The sequence below is a fragment of the Heloderma suspectum genome, chromosome 5 (assembly GCF_057233095.1).
Source record: "Heloderma suspectum isolate Gila_16-S chromosome 5, 16-S_ref, whole genome shotgun sequence".
NCBI classification, from domain to species: Eukaryota; Metazoa; Chordata; class Lepidosauria; order Squamata; family Helodermatidae; genus Heloderma; species Heloderma suspectum.
Window position 1 is genome coordinate 20,643,291 of NC_139462.1, and position 22,793 is coordinate 20,666,083.

A 22,793-nucleotide genomic window follows, 5' to 3' on the forward strand; every position below is an offset into this window, starting at 1 on the left:
GGAATAGCAATTAGGTCTGTGGGCAGCTCACCCCAGACCATTGTGCCCTCTGCAATAAGACCGTCTGTTGACTTGTGAGTCTGTGGTCAAACGTCTGTGAGAGACAGCAGCAACTGTGGATTTATAGATGTGGGGTCAACAGCCAAACTGGTCACGAGGTAATGCCAGGACAGTAGACTAATGGTCAATGGGCATGCAGTGACTATGGACCAATGGATATAAAAGTGGGCCTGAGATCGGCCCAATTCGGAGTTCTCATAACATGCCAGTATGGTGTAATGGCTAGAGTGTTGGACTGGGAGCCAGGAGATCTGGGTTCTAGTCCCCACTCGGCCATGGAAGCTCACTGTGTGACCTTTGGCCAGTCACAGACTCTCAGCCCAGCCTACCTCACAGGGTTGTTGTTGTGAGGCTAAAGTGGAGAGGAGGAGGATTATGTTCGCCACCTTGGGTTCCTCAAATAAAGGTGGGATAGAAATGTAATAAAATAAATAAATAAATAAATAAATAAATAAATATCAGGAAGATGCAGATCTTGAGACCCCATCATCTCCGGAGCAAAGTCTCACTGAGTGGGGTTGGCCTCCCATTGTAGCAAGGGGTGAGTATGATTGGATAGGGACCAAATTCTTTTTCTAGGATATCTGATATCTGTGATTTGAAGTGCAAATTCTCTATATGCTATTGGTGTAATTAGTAAAGCAATGTCAGATTAGAAGAGCTCTTGTGTGCAGCCTCATTACTCCAACTCTTTCAAGCTCCCAGGTTTGATTGGGACTGATCACCCCATATCAGGCAGATTTGGTGATAGTTTATAGGAGCTGAAGTCCAAAACATCTGGAGGGTGCCAGATTGAAGAAAGCTGCCATAAATCACCACATACATCCAAGGCACTATATAAAATATACAGGTGATTATCTTATCCTTCAGGTTGAAACACCAACTGCACAAAAGTAGAAGACTGAGAAGAAATTGTGAGAAATATTGCTTTTTCTTTAGAGTACACAACGTATCAATTTCAAGAAACATTACAGGTGAGGTAAGCTACACTTTTAATTATTCTCAACCCATTTCCAGTAACACTATTACACAGGGGTGTGTGTGTGTGTGCATGTATATTTAAAGACTATACTGCTTTCCTGGTAATAACAGCCAGTGTATCAGCTTGTAGAGAACAACGTATTGTTCAACACGATGGCTGACTTGATTTTGAAAGGTGACGCTGAAGCATACTTGGATAGGACACACACTTGCTGAATAAAGGCAGATCTGAAAGAGAAGGAAGAATCCACATTCAGAGACGGGGACTTCCTTGGACAATTGATCTATTTGTTTTTCATAGAATCATAGAATAGTAGGGTTGGAAGGGGCCTATAAGGCCGTCGAGTCCAACCCCCTGCTCAATGCAGGAATCCAAGTCAGAGCATCCCTGACAGATGGCTGTCCAGCCTCGTCTTGAATGCCTCCAGTGTGGGAGAGCCCACCGCCTCCCTAGGGAATTGGTTCCATTGTCGTATTGCTCTCACAGTCAGGACACTTTTCCTGATGTTCAGCTGGAGTCTGGCTTCCTGTCACTTGAGCCCATTATTCCGTGTCCTGCACTCTGGGATGATCCAAAAGAGATCCTGGCCTTCCTCTCTGTGACAACCTTTCAAGTACGGGAAGAGCACTATCATATGTCCCCTCAGTCTTCTCTTCTCAAGACTAAACTTGCCCAGTTCTTTCAGTCTCTCCTCATAGGGCTTAGTTTCCAGTCCCCTGATCATCTTTGTTGCCCTCCTCTGAACGTCTGCATCCTTCTTAAAGTGCGGTGCCCAGAAATGGACACAGTACTCCAGATGAGGCCTAACCAGTGCTGAGTAGAGAGGAACTAGTACTTCCCAGGATTTGGAAGCTATGCTTCTATTAATGCAGCCCCAAAGAGCATTTGCTTTTTTTGCAGCCACATCACATTGTTGGCTCATATTCAGCTTGTGATCTACAAATATTCCAAGATCCTTCTCACTTGTAGTGTTGTTGAGCCAAGTATCCCCCATCTTGTAACTGTGCATTTGGTTTCTTTTTCCTAGGTGCAGAACTTGGCATTTATCCCTATTAAATGTAATTCTGTTGTTTTCTGCCCAGCACTCCAGTCTATCAAGATCACTTTAAATTTTGTTTCTGTCTTCCAAGGTATTGGCTATCCCTCCCCTTTTGTGTCATCTGTAGATCTGATCAGCATTCCCTGCACCTCCTCCTCCAAGTCATTAATAAAAATGTTGAAGAGCACTGGGCCCAGGACTGAGCCCAACTTTCTGCAAGTGGCTTTGAGAGCCCCCCTGGTAGAAAAGTGGGATATGCATTTAAACAGAAACAAGCAAGTATTAGGGCCAAACAAACTCTAATGACTGTGTTGTTGTCATTGCTGTTGTTGCTGTTTATTAACGACAACAACAACAACAGGAAAGATACTTGGGGAGAAGGCAACTTTGGGGAGGCGATTTTATTCATTTTTTTTAACAAAGGGTTTAAAAAAACCTTTCCTCACTTCTTATGTCTCTGGGTGGTTGCTATTTAAAGTTTAAAAAACAACAAAACCACCACACACACAAGGCCAAACCTATACATTTAACATAACATGTAATTGGCCTTATGACAGAAGGTGTGTCAGTGGATAGAAAGTTTGTATATTGCAAGAAATATGGGTGTGTGTGTGTGTGTGTGGATGTGTACGTACACACAGAGTGTGTCTCACCCCCGTAGGATGCATTTCAGTGAGGGCCAAGGCAGGGTCACATGACAGGCTTCACACAGCATATTCATAATGGCAGCCAGCTCACACTGCAGCTCCTCAAGGGTAAACTAACCCCCAATCAGCTGTCATGTCATGCAAATTGGCCCAATATGTTGTTGTCAGGAGAATCCATTTCCCCCCAGATACTGTGAGGGAACAGGGAAGCCTGAGTGGGGTGGCAGGTGACATCATTAATTTCAGCCATTCATTTATTATATTTCTATACCGCCCCATAGCCGAAGCTCTCTCCTAATCAAAACGTCCCAGAGCTTCGGCCCTGCAAGCCCTGCATCCACTACAGCACTGTGCTTGAGTGTCATGGAATTCTGGGAAGTGCCGTTTATATTTTTAGGTGCTGCACTTAAGGGCTTAGAGGAAACATGGGTAACTTTTCCAGTTGTACGCCTGATGGATAACATTAAGCCCTGTAAGTGAACAAACCTTTTTAGAAGATCCCCATATCTTTCCTCTTATTGATGTCTCTCTTGAGTTGGCAAAGGGAACAATGGGGGCAGCACATGGTGGTGAAGAAGTCCCCCAAGAGGGATCCCTGTAAAACAAACAAAAAAGCATTTAACCCAGCTGTTGGTATTTTGGATGGCAAAAAAACAAAAAAGACAGCAAGGCTGGGCAGAAGGTAAATCTGGATCTACTGGTAGAGCTTTGGGTGATCTGCAAGGATTTCCGACTCCCAATTGTTTAACAATAACAACAAAAACATGACTCCTCCCATGCCCTAATTATGCTGCTGACGTTAAGCAATTTTGGGAGTAGATTTTTCTGTAGAAGGACTGTGAGGTCTGTTCAGGTCTGTACTCAAAACAAATTCCTTGGGCTCTGAGTGCTTTAATTGTAAGTTACTGGGTTGTTACTGGAAACAGGAAGCAGCGCATGTCCCTGCAATTCATGGGTTAATTCACTGAAAGCCACTAAGTCCGAACATGGTCTTAGAATCTGAATGATGTACAAGCTGAAAGCCAAACTGAAATGACTCTGTTGCTTGCACAAGTTTTTATCAGCGATGAAAAATTATTTCCATTTATGACAAGCATACCAAAAAAACCAACAGTTTGCTTATGTATTTACATTGCCCTCTTAATTGTCCACTTCCCCTCAATGATCTCACCACACAGTTACATTTAATTGGCTATAATACCATCACAATATCTTCCTGTTCGGTGCATGATTTCTAATTGGGTGGCATCACCCATGAGACTAATCCTGGAGCCAATCTACATGGCCAATTTAATGTGGAAGGAGAGCACATCAGGGTCGTTTGCAACAGGTGATGCCGTCGCCAGTCCATAGCCAACCAGCAGCTTCCCTCTTGAAAAGCCGCATTTTTGGAAAGTCCTGTTAGCCCATATTTTTTTTACTTAAAGCGGCTCCCCAGCGGTTCTGCTGCAGTGTGCCTCATCCCCTCGCATTAAATCCTGAGCATGCCTCTGTGACATGGCTGTGACTTGGCAGTGACATGGTCAAGGGGTGGGGCTGCCCCTCCCCCCATTCACTCTTTTCCCCATTGGCTATGACTATGTTTCCCATTCAGAATACCGCAGTTGCACATTTTTTAGGAGTCAGGATAGCGAAGTAGTTGCTTTTGCCAATCAGAGTAACTAGCCTGCCTTTCAAATTCATAAAAGCACTACAGCGCTGTTTCTAGCCTTCACAATGGTGCAGTAGAAGCTTTTGTGATTCACAGCTTTATTTCAGAGCGCAGTAGCTGGGGGGGCCGGGGTGGACAGGGCAGGAAACAAGCCTCTCTCATTCCCCGAGTGGCACCTCTCACTAGGGTGGAGAGGCAGCTTATTGGGGGGGGGGGCACTGAGCTTGCTTACAGCACTTCCTCTCCTCCCCAAATCAGCCTCCAGTCAGATAAGTTCAAATATGATCCTGGTATGAGACTGAACAACATCATACATGCCCAGCAATCCCAGTCTATCCAGAAAATGGCGGGGGGTGGGTGGGAAGGTTCATGGTATAAAAGTTCCAGCCATGGAAAGGGAATGCAGACAGAGCAAGGCTGTGATCCTCTGCGCTTTCCCCAGGGAGTAAGTCCCGTTTAATATGATGGGACTTACTCCCAAGTAAAAAGGCACAGGATGACACTTCATGGCTGCAAAACTCAGGCACACTGCCTCCCTTGAACGACATGAGTTTCACTTCTGAGCAGACACATGCATAGGGCTGTACCACATGAAACTAAAGTACAGCAGGGCTCCCAGCACTGGCCACCCCTTCTCCTGATGCTCGCTGTATTGTTTACTTTTCAGCAGATCTTATATTTTTAACTGTTATCTGACATTTAATTTTTTAATGGTTTGTAACCTGCCCAGAGAACATTAGTTATTGGGTGGATTAGAAATGTATTAAATAAATAAGAGCATGCCTTTCTCTGTGTCTGTCTCTCTGTCTCTCTCTCATATGCAAACACACACACAATGGGGAGGAAGGAAGCCGAACAATGGGATCGCAGTGAAGCCACGGTTCACTTCCCCAGTGCCCAGCTGAGGAATGCACCAACTGGAGTGTTCCTCGGCTGTTCCCAGCACTCATCAGTTGAGCAGTGGGGAGGAGAGGAGGCAAATGAGCTGGGGAGTAGGAAGATGGTCCGCAGGCTGCACTTAAGTTGGCTGCGGGCCACATGTGACCTGCAGGAGATGGGATGCCCACACGTGAAGTAGAGGCTCACCCTGCCTCCCCTGCCCTGCACCTTTGCTCCATGCTGTACAAACACCTGGAAAGTGATTTGATGAGAGATGGCAGTGTGCACTTTAGGATGGCTCTGTCATGCCACCTTCACCTCTGTGGAACTAGTATCGGTCACACTAGCTTCATAAGCAGAGCACATCTACACTGGACTTAGGCTGGCTTAACTGTCCTTCCTTGTCCCCAAGGCACCCTGGAAACTATAGTTCTGTAAATGATGGGGTAAACAATCTGTGAGAGAATTCACAGCACCCTTGTCAAACTACAATCCCTACAATTCTTTTTGGAAAGCTATGGTAGTTAAACCAATATAAATGCACCTAATATAAATGGATAGTGTCTATATGTGCAAATTAGGATAGGTGATCTCATTACCAGCTTGTAATGTTAAGATGACCTTCTACAGGCAGCAACAGAAAGGCACACGCTTAAAGTGCATCTTTTATAAAAATACACAAAATTCAAGAAACCAGAGAGGGCAGTAAAGTTAGACGATACACTTACTGGGATGCCATATTTTGTCCGGTAGAGAGACCTCATTGCCATGGTTGGTCCACAGAGGCAGCATTCATCCATATCTGAAGCAACTTGGCATCCCAAACACAGGGCGCAAAAGGTCCCACAGAGGCCTAGATAGAGCCAGAGCAGAGCATGAAAACCAAACCCTCTCTAGGACATCACGTGAAAGAGTGTTGTGTTGATACAAGTTAAGAACATAAGAAGAGTCTTGTTGAATCAGACCAAAGGCCTGTTCTATGCCTCTGGGAAGCACACAAACAGAACATGAGGGTAACAGCACTTTCCTGTACATGTGCCCCAGTAACTGGCACTTTCTGTTAATTCAGAGCCATCATGACTAGTAGCTAGGGATGTCAGAAAAATCCGCAATGGATTCAAATGAGTTCGGATTTCTATGAATCTGACCTGTAGATTCTACAGCGGACTGGCTTTTCCCAAGTCACGTGGATTCTGCGGACTGGTTTTTCACTTTTGGGGGGGATTTATGCTAATTGACATTAGCGCATATGTGCATAAGTGCAAGTGCATATTAGCACAAGTGCAAATTATTTTCGCTAATGCAAATTAGCACAAATCAAACAAAATTCTGGTTAAAAAAATCCAGTTCCATCAATGAGTGGATGATGGAACAAAAGATGCCTGACAATCCCCAAAGCACAGACGGAACAGATTTAATCAGATCCATACATCCCTAGTAGTAGCCTTAACCTCTATGAATTTGTCTAATCACTTTTTCAAGCCATGACTACAACTTGTAGCAAATTCCATCATAAGGGATTTACCCAAGTACAGTATAATTTATAAGACTTACGAAACACCACAGATCACAAATTCTAGTACAAGGTCTTGGGGCGGGGGGGACTCACTCGTACCACCCTCCATTTTGAAAATTTATCTACCCTCTGTTCCCTGCCTTTTTGACAGCTATGTCCATCCACCCTATGCTAAGTTTTAGGACATCAGCAGAGGGCTTTATTTCTCAGTTTCATTGCCACAGGACTGTAGGGCCAATGAGACAGATGGTATGCTGTGACAACAATTTTTCTGGAGGTGTCTAAGATCATACACGTCTTTGTGGTGCAAGTGGATATGTGAAGATGGTGCTTATCTCCAGTTGCCCATCTGATATGAATCCAATCTACAGAATTGCAGTCATGCAGATGCCGCCACAATCTTGGGCATGCCAGGACAAGCTTGGTAGGAAAAAAAAAAAAACAGGTTCTATGGCGATGACTGGTGGATGGAGTTGGTTTATAATACAAAATACGATCTCCATACGCAGAGTGCATATTGATCCTGCCACTCCCAACTCAGTGAGTCCCTCCCTTAGTAAACATCTGTTGTCTGAATGACAAAGTGTTATTTCCACCATGAAAAGCTTCTGGGCTGGAAAGGCAGCAGTTTCCAAATGCTAACTCAACAAAGCTATGACAACCCCACAGTGAAATATTTGCAAGGCTACTCACATACTCCGCAGTCACTAAAGCAGTCAAGTAAATCCGTTTGCCACTGGGGGCTTTGTTGCTGGACAACCACGACCTGTGGCTGACTCACAATCACCTGAGTGTTCATTTGGGCAGTTGCTGGTTAAAGCAGGGAGAAATAAGACGATTAAAACAAATGTAAAACAAACAAAAGCATCACATGTCCTGAAGTTATGATGATACAGCACAAGGAATGTATTTCAACAATGCTGGCTCCAGGTTTCGGAGGGCCCTTGGACGAGACATCCTCCATGGGACCCATCCCTCAGCGAGTCTCCCTTCTCACTGCTGCTCTTGCACTTGCCCCACAGCTCTTGCTCCTCCACTTTTTTCGTATCGTTGCTGCCACTTGCTTGCCTGACAAGCAGAGAGCCAGGGAGCAAGTAGGCGGCAGCATCTGCTGCTTCTCCTTCTCACCACCATCGTTGCCTGGGCCAGAGTGAGAGGCAGGTAAATACGCAGATTGCAATGGTGAAGAGGAGGAGCAAGTCCAGGGGGCTCTTGTCAGTGGGCCCCTGCTGGGGTGTGGGCCCCTGGCAGGTGCCCAACCATTCATACCCTTGATGCAGGCCCTGTTTTCAGATCCTACTACTCCCAGCCTAATGAGCTCTTCCCTTAGCAAACTCAGATCCAGCCACTGGACTGTATATAGCGCCTATCTACAGTTACATGGCAGCAAACCCAGATTTGTTATCAGAGTTACACTCAACAGGGAACTGCAGCCAATCCTGGCTCTGGTGAGTATAACTGAACGATATATATGCTTGTCTCATTTACACACTGAATTTTTGGATGTACTCATAAAGATACTATGCAAATCCAAAAAGCTCCATTCTGGCCTTTCTTATGGGCATGAAAACCCCAATAGGAGTTTCTTCAAGTACAAGAGGTCCTCATTCCATTCAGTTTAGAGAGCAGATCCACATACCCACACCACTGCATGTGTGGTAAAAGTCCAAACTGGACTTGGAGGTCCATGCCCAGCTGCCCTCCAATTAAGCTCTGGACACACGGGTAAGATTCAACTCGAGTTTATTCGTGTACAACGAAGGCAGCTCTGTCAACCCAGAGGCAGCCCAGATCAACACTCACCGGTTACATTTATAACCATAATGTGGCTAAATAAGTAACATCAGCCAAGCCTAGCGCGCATGTCTGGTCATTATCAACTGAGCTTTTACTGAACCAACACCCCCGGCTGCTTCTCAGAGCCCTGTGACTTTTGCAAGGACGATGATTCTTAGGTCTGGGGTGAGTTGCTGTGGAGACAAGATAACTTATCTCTACTGTCCTAACAGTTTCTTCTTCTGTACGAAAGAAACAAAGACAACAGTTATAGGCTTTCGAGGAATCGACTACATTGGCACAAAAAAACGTCGAGACAACATGGCCTTGCCTTAGTTATTTTGCACACATGGAAGAACTAACACAGTGCCATCTTTTCCAATAGGTGCGACTTGCCTCGGCATGAAGATTGCATTGGTTTATTTATCATCTAAAATATTTCTAAACCTGCCCTTTCAACCAGATGGATTGCAGTGCGGAGTACAAAGGCATTAATAAAATGAAACCAATAAAAGTGTAGTACAATAAAACTTGGGAACAATTAGAGTTGTGAAGGCTGGGAAAAAAACAGAACAAATTGGGGATGGGAGGAAAAAAAATGTGTGTGTGTGGCGGGGGGGCATTTTTTCTGTCTTTTCCCCCCAAGGATTTTGTGGAAATGGGGGCGGGGGAATCTGAATTTTTCTTGTCCCCCCCCCCCAAGCCTTCACATCTCTAAGAGCAATGCAATAAAACGTTGGAACAAACAACAGGCAAATTACGGCTATCTTTACATGAGACATTTATAGTGTACTCGTGATTGAGGCACAGGTGAACTCAGTGGACTGAACAACAACAACAAGCCCTTATCTGGACAGAGATAGTCTAGTTACTGTCCATGCTCTGCCAACCTCTTGTCTGGATTACTGCAATGCGTTTATATGTGGGGCTGCCTTTGAAAACAGTCCGGAAACTTCAGCTAGTCCAAACTAGGGCTGCAAGATTGTTAACAGGGCCTGGCCAATGAGATCACATTACACCACTATTTTTCCAGCTGTTCCGGCTGCCAGTCCATTTTGGGTCCAATTCAAAGTGCTGGTATTAACATTCAAAGCCCTAAACGGTTTGTGGCCAGGTTAACTGAAGGACTGCCTCCTCCCATATGTGCCTGCCTGGACCCTAAGATCATTCTCAGGGGTCCTTCTCCGGGAGCCCCCGCCAAAGGAAGTGAGGCGGGTGGCTACCAGGAAGAGGGCCTTTTCTGCTGTGACACCCTGGCTGTGGAAGGAGCTCCCTAGAGAGGTTCGCACTCCTTCTGACTCCAGGTGAAGGCCTTTTTATTCTCCCAGTATTGTAGCATTTTAGCTTCCTAATTTTTTAGCTCTGCTGTTTTAAATCTGTATTTTAGATTTCTGCATTGATACTTGGTTTAATTCTTGTTGTACTATTATATTGTGGTTTTAAGCTTTCATATTTTAGATTGTTTTATGCTGCATTCTGTTTTAATTTCTGTGAACTGGCCAGATGGCTTCAGCTATTGGGCAGTATAGAAATGAAATAAATAAATGAATGAATCATGACGCCATCAACCTCCAGGGCACATCCAGCTGTATTTGATCTTTATCCCACTAAAAAAAACCACACACCCTGAGATAATCCGCTTTGTTGTTGTTCAGTCGTTCAGTCGTGTCCGACTCTTCGTGACCCCATGGACCATAGCACGCCAGGCCTTCCTGTCCTGCGCTCTCTCCCGGAGCATGCTCAAGTCCATATTCATTGCATCGGTGATGCTATCTAGCCATCTCATCCTCTGCCGTCCCCTTCTCCTTTTGCCTTCAATCTTTCCCAGCATCAGGGTCTTTTCCAGGGAGTTTTCTCTTCGCGAGATAATGCACTATTTAAATGTGAATCTGCTTTATTGGCTTTGTGTAAATATGCGGTTCCGGTTCCGTTGTAACCACAGCCAGGATAGAAGACGCCATTGAGAAGAGCAGGAAAATCATAGGTGCGTCCCCCACCCTGCCCACGTGTCTGCCTGTTGACCTGGTCTAAGAGGAGCTGACTGTGGCTCAGATCATGAGCTGCTTCTTGCAAAATTTCGGCTTAAATTGAAGAACGTAGGGAAAACCACTAAACTATTCAGGTATGACCTCAATCATATCCCTTATGAATATACAGTGGAGGTGAGGAATAGATTTCAGGGATTAGACCTGATAGACAGAGTGCCTGAGGAACTATGGACGGAGGTCCGTAACATTGTTCAGGAGGCAGCAACAAAATCCATCCCAAAGGAAAAGAAATGCAAGAAAGCCAAGTGGCTGTCTGATGAGGCTTTACAAGTGCTGAGGAAAGAAGGGAAGCGAAAAGCAAGGGAGAAAGGGGAAGATATATCCAACTGGATGCAGAGTTCCAGAGAATAGCAAGGAGAGGCGAGAAGGCCTTCTTAAATGAACAATGCAAGGAAATCGAGGAAAACAACAGAATGGGAAAGACTAGAGATCTCTTCAAGAAAATTGGAGATCTCAAGGGAACGTTTTGTGCAAAGACGGGCATGATAAAGGACAAAGAAGGCAGGGACCTCACAGAAGCAGATGAGATTAAGAAGAGGTGGAAAGAATACACAGAAGAACTATACAGGAAAGATCTTAATGTCCTTGATAGCCATGATAGTAATGTCCTTGATAGCCATGAGAGTGCGGTCACTGAACTTGAGCCGGACATCCTCGAGAGTGAAGTCAAGTGGGCCTTAGGAAGCATTAGTAATAACAAAGCTAGCAGAGATGACAGTATTCCAGCTGAGCTATTTAAAATCCTAAAAGATGATGCTGTTAAAGTGCTGCATTCAATATGCCAACAAATTTGGAACACTCAGCAATGGCCGCAAGACTGGAAAAGGTCAGTTTACATTCCAATTCCAAAGAAGGGCAATGCCAAAGAGTGTTCAAACTACCGCACAATTGCGCTCATTTCACATGCCAGCAAGGTGATGCTCAAAATCCTACAAGCTAGGCTTCAGCAGTATGCAAACCGAGAACTACTGGAAGTACAAGCTGGGTTTCGAAGAGGCAGAGGAACTAGAGATCAAATCGCCAACATTCGCTGCATCATGGAGAAAGCAAGATAATTGCAGAAAAACGTCTATTTCTGCTTCATTGACTACGCGAAAGCCTTTGATTGTGTGGATCACAACAAACTGTGGCAAATTCTGAAAGTGATGGGAGTACCAGACCACCTTACCTGTCTCCTGAGAAACCTGTACGAGGGTCAAGAAGCAACAGTAAGAACCAGACATGGAACACCGAGTGGTTCAAAATTGGGAAAGGAGTACGACAAGGCTGCATATTGTCACCCTGCTTATTTAACTTATATGCAGAGTACATCATGAGAAATGCCGGGTTGGATGAATCAGAGGTCGGAATTAAGATTGCTGGGAGAATTATCAACAACCTCTGATATGCAGACGATACCACCCTAATGGCAGAAAGTGAAGAGGATCTCAAGAGCCTCTTGCTGAGGGTGAAAGAGGAGAGTGCAAAAGCTGGTTTGAAACTCAACATTAAAAAAACGAAGATCATGGCATCTGGCCCCATCACTTCCTGGCATATAGAAGGGGAAGAAATGGAAGCAGTGACAGATTTTATTTTCTTGGGCTCCAAGATCACCGCAGACAGTGACCGTAGCCATGAAATTAAAAGACGCTTGCTCCTTGGGAGGAAAGCTATGGCAAACCTAGACAGCATAGTAAGAAGCAGAGACATCACCTTGCCAACAAAGGTCTGTCTAATCAAAGCTATGGTTTTCCCAGTAGTAATGTATGGCTGTGAGAGCTGGACTATAAGGAAGGCTGAGCGCAGAAGAATTGATGCTTTCGAACTGTGGTGTTGGAGAAGACTCTTACGAGTCCCCTGGACTGCAAAGAGGTCAAATCAGTCCATCCTAAAGGAAATCAACCCTGAGTGCTCATTGGAAGGACAGATACTGAAGCTGAAGCTCCAATATTTTGGCCACCTAATGCGAAGAGAAAACTCTCTGGAAAAGACCCTGATGCTGGGAAAGACTGAGGGCAAAAGGAGAAGGGGATGGCAGAGGATGAGATGGCTAGATAGCATCACCGATGCAATGAATATGGACTTGAGCACACTCCGGGAGAGAGCACAGGACAGGAAGGCCTGGTGTGCTATGGTCCATGGGGTCACGAAGAGTCGGACACGACTGAACGACTGAACAACAAAAGAGGAGAGTTTTCTTGGCGGGGCTAGGAGAGGCTCAAAGCGAGCGCGAAGCTGGCTGGGGGAAGAAGACCCCCCCATGTAAACAGCTGACAGCAACAAAACCACATATACACACGCACGCACACCGTGCTGCTTTGCAGAGAGAGAGAGAGAGAGACTGAGACTGAGACTGGAATCCCTTGGGAGACCCACTGATTCGCCACTCACTCTCTGCCCAGAGTCTGTGGAGAACATGCCTGGGTAAAGAGCTGATCTTTATCCCGCTCAAAATGCGGAAACAGAAACCCTGGTAAACAGCTAAATGAACAGCCTGGTTTGGTGGACCCCCGCACGAGGGGAAAAGAACCCACCGGCTTCAGCTTTTGCACATCAGGCTGCCGTTAAACAAGCAGAAAGTGGCAACACAGCAACATGCTTGCACGACCATTCCCAGGATTCTAATGCCCAGTGGCTGTGACGCTCCAGGATGTTAGAGGTAGATTTCATGTGCAGCACAGGATGTCAAAATAGATACTCTTGCGTAAAGCAGGAATGGGCAGAGGGCAGATGGGGATCTCTCGGTAGATCTCTGGGTGATGATTTGCAGTAGACCTCCAAGGGTTTCTCCAAGTCGCAGTAATTTTAAAAAGGCGAGTAAAGCTACAAATAATAATTAAAGCATTGGCTGCCATGGCTGACCTTGTTCCAGGTACTCCTCTCTCGGCCACAGTATTCCTCGCCTGTCAAATTCGAGTTATCACTTTGTTGCCTGAACCAAAGTCCTTGGGCAGCTCTGCTGTCCAGTTTCAAAGTGTTGTCTTAGAATCCCAGATCTATAGTAACTCAGATGTACATTTGTGCTCGTATATGCAGGCTCTCAGCAATGGCGCTGTAAGTAATGGGGCCCACCGCTCAGTCACCATTTTGCATGTGGCCCTGCTCCCCTCTAAGCCCCTATTTTGTCCTTGTCGCTGGTTGCCGGACCTCTGGATTCTACTGAAAACCACAGCAGATCTCACAAGCCTGAGGGCTGCCCACGCTTCATATAAAGTAAGGGGAAACAATCTGGGCATTTAAAAATGTGTCCAGGAGAAGTGCCATATTTTGGGTCAACCTGGAGTTCTAGTGGGCCAAACATTTAATAATTGTTTTTATATCTACTAAATTTTATCCTATATACTAGGGGTGGACAATTGCAGGAAGTCCGAAGGCTATTTTTGTGCCCCCCCGACCTTATCCCCACAGACCGCGCTCTGCAGAGTGCCTTGAATTTAAAATAAAAATAAAAATTGGCAGTTTGCCTCTGAAATTCAGCACTGCATTGTGGCTCTGTAGCTCTAGAACAGGCCAATGTAGCTTCAGACAAACTAAATTTGATGCTTTTAGTGCTCCATTGCATTAAAAGCATCGTTCCCCCATTTTTTTCACCACTGCCAAATTTGATGGCTCAGCAGGGGATAGCAGGGGACCGTGTGTTGCCCATCCCTGCTATATACTAACAGCAAATGTAGTCTTTGATTCTTTGAGTGTGGTTCCTGATGTAGGCAAATGGCACCGTCCTCGTCCAGGAAAAAATCCTAAATGGGGAAGGGCACCACAAAAATACCCAGTGAGGACTGAGCATGCTCAGTGGGCACAGAATCCTGAATGACTGTTTGGGTGAAAACAAGAGAAAACTGGAGTGAAGAGGGATGGAATGGAGTATCCGAAAGTGGTTATAATTAGCAGGCAGGCTGGAACCCTGAACAGGAGCACTCCTCATTCAAAATTTGGATCCAGTAATTTGCAGTCATGGAGCATGGGAATGTCTGTACTAGCATTTCTTCTCACATTTCTTAATGCTTATGAGCTTTTCTACACAAGGCATTTATTATATGCTTGTGATTTACAGGCTCATTAGACGATGTCATGATCCTCCAGGTTTGCTTCTGTTGTTTTCTGAGTATGTTCCCTTTTTTTTAGAACAGGGAAAATAGGGTATTATTTTAGAACGGGAAAAATGGTGCTGTCTTTCCTTGTATATCTGAGCTATGCCGCTTTAGCACAGCTCCACCTAGAGGTTATGTAGCAGAAAAGCGGGAAAGGAAAAGCTCTTTGTGCTGAGCTCAGATCTCAATTCTCCAATGAAACTGAAAGTAGATACACCGATTAACAGCCTCGCGTAGATGAGCTCTGTGTTCATCCGTCTTTGCTCCTTCATATCCCACTTAGCATTCTTGTTGTTCGTATGCACACGCTCCTCAACTTCACAATTTCATTTTGGGCTGAACTTGAGAGCCAGTGTGGTGTAGTGGTTAGAGTGTCAGAACAAGACTTGGGAGATCTGGGTTCTAGTCCCCAATCAGCCATGACGCTCCCTGGGTAACTTAGGGCCAGTCATTGACTCTCAGCCTAATCTGCCTCACAGGGTTCCTGTGAGGATAAAATGGTGAGGAGGTGGATCATGAAAGCCACCCTGGAATCCTTGGAAGAGGAAAAAAGGCCGGGTATAAATGTAATAATAAACAACTATTTTTTAAAAACGTTGAAGCTATTAACTTTGTTAAAAGAAAATCAAGGTTGATGGTTCATGTAGAAACCTTTACACCCTACCAAACTGTAAACATGTATTTCAAAAAAGGGAAATGAATGTTTCCATAGTGGAGGAGGAGAGGTAAAACTATAGGTAGGATGGAGCAAACACATTCTGAAGTGTTTGCCTGGGCAAAGTCAGGAACATTTTGGAAAGGTTAATGCAAAGGCATATGCAAAGAAAACTAGAACTAAATGCTAATCAAGACTAAAGTCCATTAATAGACATATCTCCTGAAAAGCAGCTGGAACAGAAATATCCTTAACTAACAAGGAATCAGTCATTGGACATGTGATGTAACAGTGAAGAGCGCCCTTAAGCATGTGCAGAGTGTGCTTCTTCACTATGCCACTGAGAACTGTAATTGGCCTCCATTGGGATAAAACAGTCTTCCCCAACCTGCTGCCCTCCAGATGTGTTGGACTGCAACTCCCATCATTACCAGCCAGCATGTGTTGGGAGTTGCAATCCAAGACATCTGGAGAGCCCAGCCTGGGATTACTCAAGAAAGTGATTATCTTCTTCTCCCATGCAGAAAGAAGTCTTATCTTGAAATGGCAAGCCCTATACAATTAAATACATCAAATAAGAGATAACTGGGAACCCAGATAACTAAACAAATAATAAGTGATAGAAGGCACAAAGAAAGTTCATAATGAATTCTCAGTAACTGATATAAAACAAATGCACAAGGTGCTCTGGATAATATCTACAAGCAAAGGAAGAATACGAAGCTAAGGTCCTACACCCAAGGGTCAGAGGGTTATTTGAAGGGTGAAGAGCTATTACAGTGCAAACATACTCATGTCTACTCAGAAGTAAGTCCCACTGAATTCAGTGGGGCTTGCTCCCAGGTAAGTCTGTATAGGATAGCAGCATTAATGTTCAGGGTCAAACTTCATCTGAAGTTCGTTGGACTGTAAAACTTTATTACTCCAGATTAAAGCTGTACTTAACAGTTAATGGTTAATAAAATTTGAATACAGTATGTCCAACATTAGATGTGCTTCCATATGAGGCTTTTATCACACAACTGCAGAATTTTATGGGGGAGCCAGATGTCATCATCTTCCACTTGTAACCCACCCATGTTTTCCCACCACTTCATCTCTCTTTTTTCTTACCATGGGAAATATGTGAAGGAAGAAAAGACAGAATAGCTGCACGATGCCTTCTGATTGTTAGTGGTAGGAGCTCTCTGTCAGGAAGTTACCATATACATTTTGATCCATCGATGTTTAGAAAAATCTGATTTACTTATGGCAGTAAACTTTGAGTTGGGACTTGTTTCCTCAAAGCTATAACTCAGAACTAATCTAACCTTACCTGTACGATATGTGAAAGCTTCCTTTGTATGTTTTAGGGCACAATCCTATGCAAGTTTAGATAGAAAAAGTCCTACAACTCCCAACATTCCCCAGCCAGCTGGCTAGGGAATACTGGGAGTTGTAGGATATTTTTCAGCCTAAACATGCATAGGATTGCGCCCTAATCTCTTAGAAGTTAGACTGTGAGCCCTGTTGGCTCAGAGCTCTTAGAGCAAGTTAGACTGTCAGCTAGATAATATCAGCAATTATGTAATCTTTAGAAAATTCTATAAATATGCTACGATTTGGGGGTGCTCCCTTGGATATCCTTGCTTGTGACAGGCTGCCAGACACTGCTACAGAAAAGTTCTGGTAAGCATTTGGACTCAGCAATGGTCTTTTTTGTATTAACAAGTAACGTTTAGGAAATACTATCTCTTTATCTTAGGCTATTTTCATAATTTGATCTTTGTATTTTTGGAAATGTATATATGTATTAATAATGAAAGAAAGAAATTAATTCCAAGGTCACTATACTAGAACTGCTGTTAGTACAAACAAAACCTGATTTGAGACCTACCAAATATTTTTAGGTGTACACTTTGTTTAGAAGAGTTTTTAATCTGCTACTATCGAACTCACCCAGCTTTGCATAGGTTGGAATAGCCATTAGCTTGATACAGCAAAGCTTTCAAGCAGACGTATGCAGCTGATAGAGTTAGATACACCAGTCTGTGTGAAGCCACCCCTAGGCATGCCCCTGCCATGGTGCAGCCCTCCCCCTGAGGGAGTGGTCTATCTACTACATTCGCCTGAAGGGGCTGCCCCACAGAAGGGTGGGGAGGAGCCATATAACTGTCTCTCGGCCTACTAATCTCCCCTGGCTTCAAACTATACCAACTACAAAGCTGTGTACTGGTTAGGGAAGTCTGCCCCTACTGACTGAAGATGTTACTGCAGGTGTCAACCACATGGACACATTGAAATTAATTAATTTCAGATGGGCGGCTAATAAATCTAATAAATACAATAAAAAATAAAAATAATTAAAATTAATCAATGTGTTCTTTAAAAAAACAAAATAACCCAAGGTGCATATCTTTAGGATTCCCTTAGCATGCATGCCAAGTTTCAGGAGTCTAGGTTTCATGGTCTTGGCACCATGGCACTGATAGAAACACACACACCCTCTGTTATTGTTATAGACAAGTAATCAAGGCTTCCAAGGAACTATAAATAGATGGTACAAACAAAGTAGAATTTATAACAATACATCACTAAAAACACATAGCAGGATAACCTAGAATAGCAAAGAAGGGCAGGGTTTAGAGATACCTTGTCAACTATTTGACAAAATGACGTGTACACATAGCCAATGAGGTCTGTATATTTGATCATAGTTGCTCATACATCTGAACATGTACATAATTTAAAACTGAAACCTAGCTTGCAGATGGATGCAGAAGAAACTTCAAAGACCCCATGCATTCTCCCAAATCAGAAATGATTCACTGCCAGCTGAATTCAAGTATTGACTATCCCCACTCTCCTTGTGTACAGTCAGCCTTGAAAAAATCTTTCCACCCTCTCCTACCCTAGGGATGGGTATTTCTTTGCTGCATTTATGTTGGGAGGGGGGCTTTAGTAAAAGTGCAGCCCAATTACCCATTTGTGTCCATTGTCACCCACCACTGACCAAGCCACACCAAGCCTAAGAAGAAACTTGGGTGAAGTCTACTTTACTCAGAAGAACAAAATGACTCACAGCATTGTTTTGCATGGCATAATACCGTATGCTTACTTTGAAACAGGGTGTGAGAATGTTGACATTCTCACCACTTCAGCCTTCAGTTTTGTGCAAGCAAGATGTTTCTAATCCCAAACATCTCACAGGTGAAAATATATCTTTGAGGCAGGGCTGGCCCTACCATTAGTCAGAGTGAGGCACTCACCTCAGGTGGCAGATGCTGGGAGGCAGCAGCAAGGTAGTAGGGGAGAGAGCTCTGGGCCACATGGCCTGCCTTGCCTTCAGATGCAGTGGTAGATGTTGTTTCTCTCATAATACTAGAACCCGGGGTCATCCCAACAAGTTGATTGGTGAGAGATTCAGGACAGATAAAAGGAAGTACTTCACACAGCCCATCGTTAAACTATGGAATTCGCTACCACAAGATGCTTTTGATCACTAACAATATCAGGTACTATACAATAAAGGAACCAAAACAAACCACAGGTCCTTCCGGTAACTTACAATGATCTAAGAGGGGCAGAAAGAAAACAAAAGGAAGGGATTGATCACAATCACAAGCAGCACAACTATGAGAAAGTGAACAGTCTGAAATAATATAATCTTTTATTTTAAAAAGCAGGCAAAGAAGAGGCCTGATGAATATCTAAAGTAAATATACAACTAAAGGGCTGCTAGGAAAAAGGAGCAGAGATGGAAGACTGAAATAGAAATGAGACTTAAGTTTAAAAGAAGATTAGTATGAGCAAAATGGAGGGAATGAGATGAAGCTTCAGAAGAGAAGAAAGGGACAAAGGAGCAAAATCACAAACCAGATGGGATTCTGCGTGCACTTGCCTGGGTGTAAGCGCCATTGAACTCAATGGGATTCTGCATAAAACATGTGTAAGATGGCAGCCTAATCGTATGACGTAGAACCACTAGTAATAAGAGGAACCAGTAAAAGGAACAAGACAGAGATGTTGAAAACATTAAGCAGAGAAGAAAAGACAAACAGTACAATTTATAAGAAGAAGAGAGGGACACAGAGAGAGAAAGAATGAAGCTCAGCAAGAGGGTGGCCTATGAGAGAATGTTTTAAAATAATGCGAATGGTTGAGAGGCCAGCATGCCTAGCATCAGCCCACAGTATCATGGGTCAACTCTCCGGTCCCCAGCACCCAGTGGGGTCCCACCGCTAAAACTTCCCCTGTGCCCCTTTAAAGAAAAGGAGTCTGGGTTCAAGAGCTACTGTTTTAATTTCCCACAATGTCCCAACATGATGCTACATCGGGTAGAATGGAGGGTATTAAACTGGCGACACCTGGACCCTGCTGTCTGGGGCATCTCCATTCCAGCCTAAAGCCCTGCATTTAAAACAGAGCTTTCTGCTTCCATTTTAAATGTAGGATCACAACGATTCCCTTTTTCACGTGCTTCCCCCCCCCCCGCCACCTTTCCCCTTCCTTCTCCCCATATCTGAATCTTCCATTATCTTTCATTGTTCTCACATTGTCCTCTTGTGTCTACAGCAGAATTGTTTGTTCAGTCGTTAAGTCGTGTCCAACTCTTCATGACCCCATGGACCATAGCACGCCAGGCCTTCCTCTCTTCCGCTCTCTCCCAGAGTGTACTCTCTCCCGGAGTGTGCGTGAATATGAGTGTTCATATTTATTGCATCGGTGATGCTATGTAGCCATCTCATCCTCTGCCGTCCCCTTCTCCTTGTGCCTTCAATCTTTCCCAGCATCAGGGTCTTTTCCAGAGAGCTTTCTCTTCGCATTAGGTGGCCAAAATATTGGAGCTTCAGCTTCAGTATCTGTCCTTCCAATGAGCAGTCAGGGTTAATTTCCTTTAGGATTGACTGATTTCACCTCCTTGCAGTCCAGTTACAGCAGAATACAATGGGGTAATTTGATAGCTCATTATCTGCAATCTATTTTGAGCCCGCAAACTTCTGTGAAGGAACAATCTCAATTGCAGGATAAAAGCTCAGTGTGAAGAAAGCCTGGTATTGCCATTTCCAGGTAAGCTGGAAGAGGCCTGTCGACACAGAAGGAGGCCCACAAGAGGGCATTTTGCCCAGGGCTCCCACCTGGAGCTGGCCCTGAATACTAGAGTAGAGTGTTAAGACAGCTTCACACATCCGTGTTCATCTCTTGACGACTAAAGCATCAGGTGTGACAGGAACATGTGAACAAGCCCTCACTCATCAAATACACTCGCACATGGAAATGAGCCCTTGCTGATACCACATAGCGAACTTTCATAGTACCCAGCACCATCATCTCAAAGTGTGTCTCCCCTTCCTCAGTATACATTATTTAAATGTTATCCTTTCGGCACATTTTGCCAAAATGTTTGTCCCACTGAAAGCATCGGACTGGGACAAAGGTGTGATTGGAGTCCAAAGGGGTTTGAATCTCAAGCCTATCCATGTTTACTCAGAAGTAAATCCTGCTGATTTCTGTAGACCATTTCCACCTCCCCCCACCAGACTTCCATGTAAGTGGTTATATGATTTTCCTGCCATGGTCACACCTCTCACTTTTCCTAGACATTGGGCTCCCTTGGTGTTCCCTTCAGGAATTCTGTCTAAGCACCTTCCAATTTTAGCAAAAGATCAACTTTTGCAACTGAAATATATGAGGAAAATCAGGTAGATGTAATTCAGTCCCGCCTAACTTGTAAAACATATTTGGCTAGCCAGTTCAGAACCTCCTGGTTGTAAAAGTAGCAGAAATAATCACAGAGTCTGCTTTTGCTTTCCAGGTTTCTGAAATTAAGTTTAATCATTGTTTCCCTTTCCTGGAGATCTCCAAGCCAACTTGAAAGTACTTTTAGGGTGCAATCCTATGCACCTTTAGACAGAAAAATGCCCTACAACTCCCAGCATTCCCAACAGCATTCCTTAAATATTTACATAGAACCATCTTGTAATATTAAATACGAGACACACATACTATACATACATGCCACTTACCAAGTGCTTCAAAGGAGACAGAGAACCTTTTTAGTAGAAGTCAAGAGTAGCTATAGGGATAGTTCTTTGGACGGTCCAACCCTCATAGCTTTCCAAGACTGCAATTGGCTGTTAGAAAAAGGAGGTTGTGCTCAAAATATCCAAGCTGACAGCTATAATGTCTTTGCCAAGAATGAACTGCGAATGAGGAAATTGCTGGTTCAAACACTGAACTCAGCAGCTGACCTCAGACATTATCCCTATCTGTTTTCTGGGTCAATTCAGATGGTTTTGACCTTTAAAATCCTATGCATTATGGGACCAGGCTAGCTGAAAGATCACCTTCTCCCACATATACCTACCTGAATACTGAGGTCCTCTTCAGAGGCCCTGCTCCAGGTGCCCCCCAGCAAGTGAAGTGAAGTGGGTGGCTACCAAGGAGAGGGCTTTCTTGGTTATGGCACTCCAATTCTGCAGTACCCTCCCCAGAGAGACTCGTCTGGTGCCTTCTTTATGGATATTTCAGCACCAGATGAAGTCTTTTTTATTCTTACAGCCTCTCTAAGAGCCTTTTTACATGAGGCTTTTATTGTGCACCCATGATTCCTCACTGATGATAGTTTGCGGGTCCTTTATAGAATCATAGAATCATAGAATAGTAGGGATGGAAGGGGCCTACAAGGCCATCGAGTCCAACCCCCTGCTCAGTGCAGGAATCCAAGTCAGAGCATCCCTGACAGATGGCTGTCCAGCCTCGTCTTGAACGCCTCTAGTGTGGGAGAGCCCACCGCCTCCCTAGGTAATTGGTTCCATTGTCGTATTGCTCTCACAGTCAGGAAGTTTTTCCTGATGTTGAGCCGGAATCTGGCTTCCTGTCACTTGAGCCCATTATTCCGTGTCCTGCACTCTGGGATGATCCAGAAGAGATCCTGGCCTTCCTCTCTGTGACAACCTTTCAAGTACTTGAATAGCGTTATCATATCTCCCCTCAGTCTTCTCTTCTCAAGGCTAAACATGCCCAGTTCTTTCAGTCTCTCTTCATAGGGCTTTGTTTCCAGTCCCCTGATCATCTTTGTTGCCCTCCTCTGAACCTGCTCCAGTTTGTCTGCATCCTTCTTAAAGTGTGCTGCCCAGAACTGGACACAGTACTCCAGATGAGGCCTAACCAGTGCTGAATAGAGGGGAACTAGTACTTCCTGGGATTTGGAAGCTATGCTTCTATTAATGCAGCCCCAAAGAGCATTGGCCTTTTTTGCAGCCACATCACATTGTTGGCTCATATTCAGCTTGTGATCGACAACAATTCCAAGATCCTTCTCGCTTGTAGTGTTGTTGAGCCATGTATCCCCCATCTTGTAACTGTGCATATGGTTTCTTCTTCCTAGGTGCAGAACTGGGCATTTATCCCTATTAAATGTCATTCTGTTGTTTTCTGCCCACCGCTCCATTCTATCCAGATCACTTTGAATGTTGTTTCTGTCTTCCA

At 44.4% G+C, this 22,793-nt stretch overlaps 1 protein-coding gene and 1 long non-coding RNA gene across 9 annotated transcripts; one reads left to right on the forward strand and one right to left on the reverse strand.

Moving 5' to 3' along the window:
- Positions 1–972: 972 nt before the first annotated feature.
- LOC146343668 (placenta-specific gene 8 protein-like) lies at positions 973–21,382 on the reverse strand. 8 transcript variants are annotated; one of them, XM_084855535.1, is made up of 6 exons: positions 21,329–21,382; positions 18,572–18,876; positions 7,468–7,584; positions 5,987–6,111; positions 3,215–3,323; positions 973–1,269 (listed from the first exon to the last, which is right to left on the reverse strand). In XM_084855535.1, exons 3-5 carry the CDS (start codon positions 7,571–7,573, stop codon positions 3,219–3,221), a joined length of 336 nt encoding a protein of 111 aa, XP_084711661.1. In that variant the 5' UTR covers positions 7,574–7,584; positions 18,572–18,876; positions 21,329–21,382; the 3' UTR covers positions 973–1,269; positions 3,215–3,218. The 8 variants fall into 8 exon arrangements, with proteins under 8 accessions (XP_084711661.1, XP_084711662.1, XP_084711660.1 ...); XM_084855536.1 differs by lacking the exon at positions 21,329–21,382 and adding an exon at positions 19,857–19,992; XM_084855534.1 differs by lacking the exon at positions 18,572–18,876.
- On the forward strand, positions 16,941–19,037 carry LOC146343669 (uncharacterized). Its single transcript, XR_014791970.1, has 2 exons — positions 16,941–16,991; positions 18,986–19,037. It is a non-coding gene; the product is annotated as an uncharacterized LOC146343669 (long non-coding RNA).
- Positions 21,383–22,793: the final 1,411 nt, after the last annotated feature.

Excerpts from the sequence above, each read along its gene's own strand:
- LOC146343668 (XM_084855532.1), bottom strand. The coding sequence starts at position 17,289 with ATGGCTATTCCAACCTATGCAAAGCTGG. Across the intron at positions 7,585-17,261 it reads TCCAACCTATGCAAAGCTGG|CAACTGCCCAAATGAACACT; the intron begins GTGAGTTCGATA and ends TGCTTTAACCAG. Across the intron at positions 6,112-7,467 it reads CTTTAGTGACTGCGGAGTAT|GCCTCTGTGGGACCTTTTGC; the intron begins GTGAGTAGCCTT and ends GGCTCTATCTAG.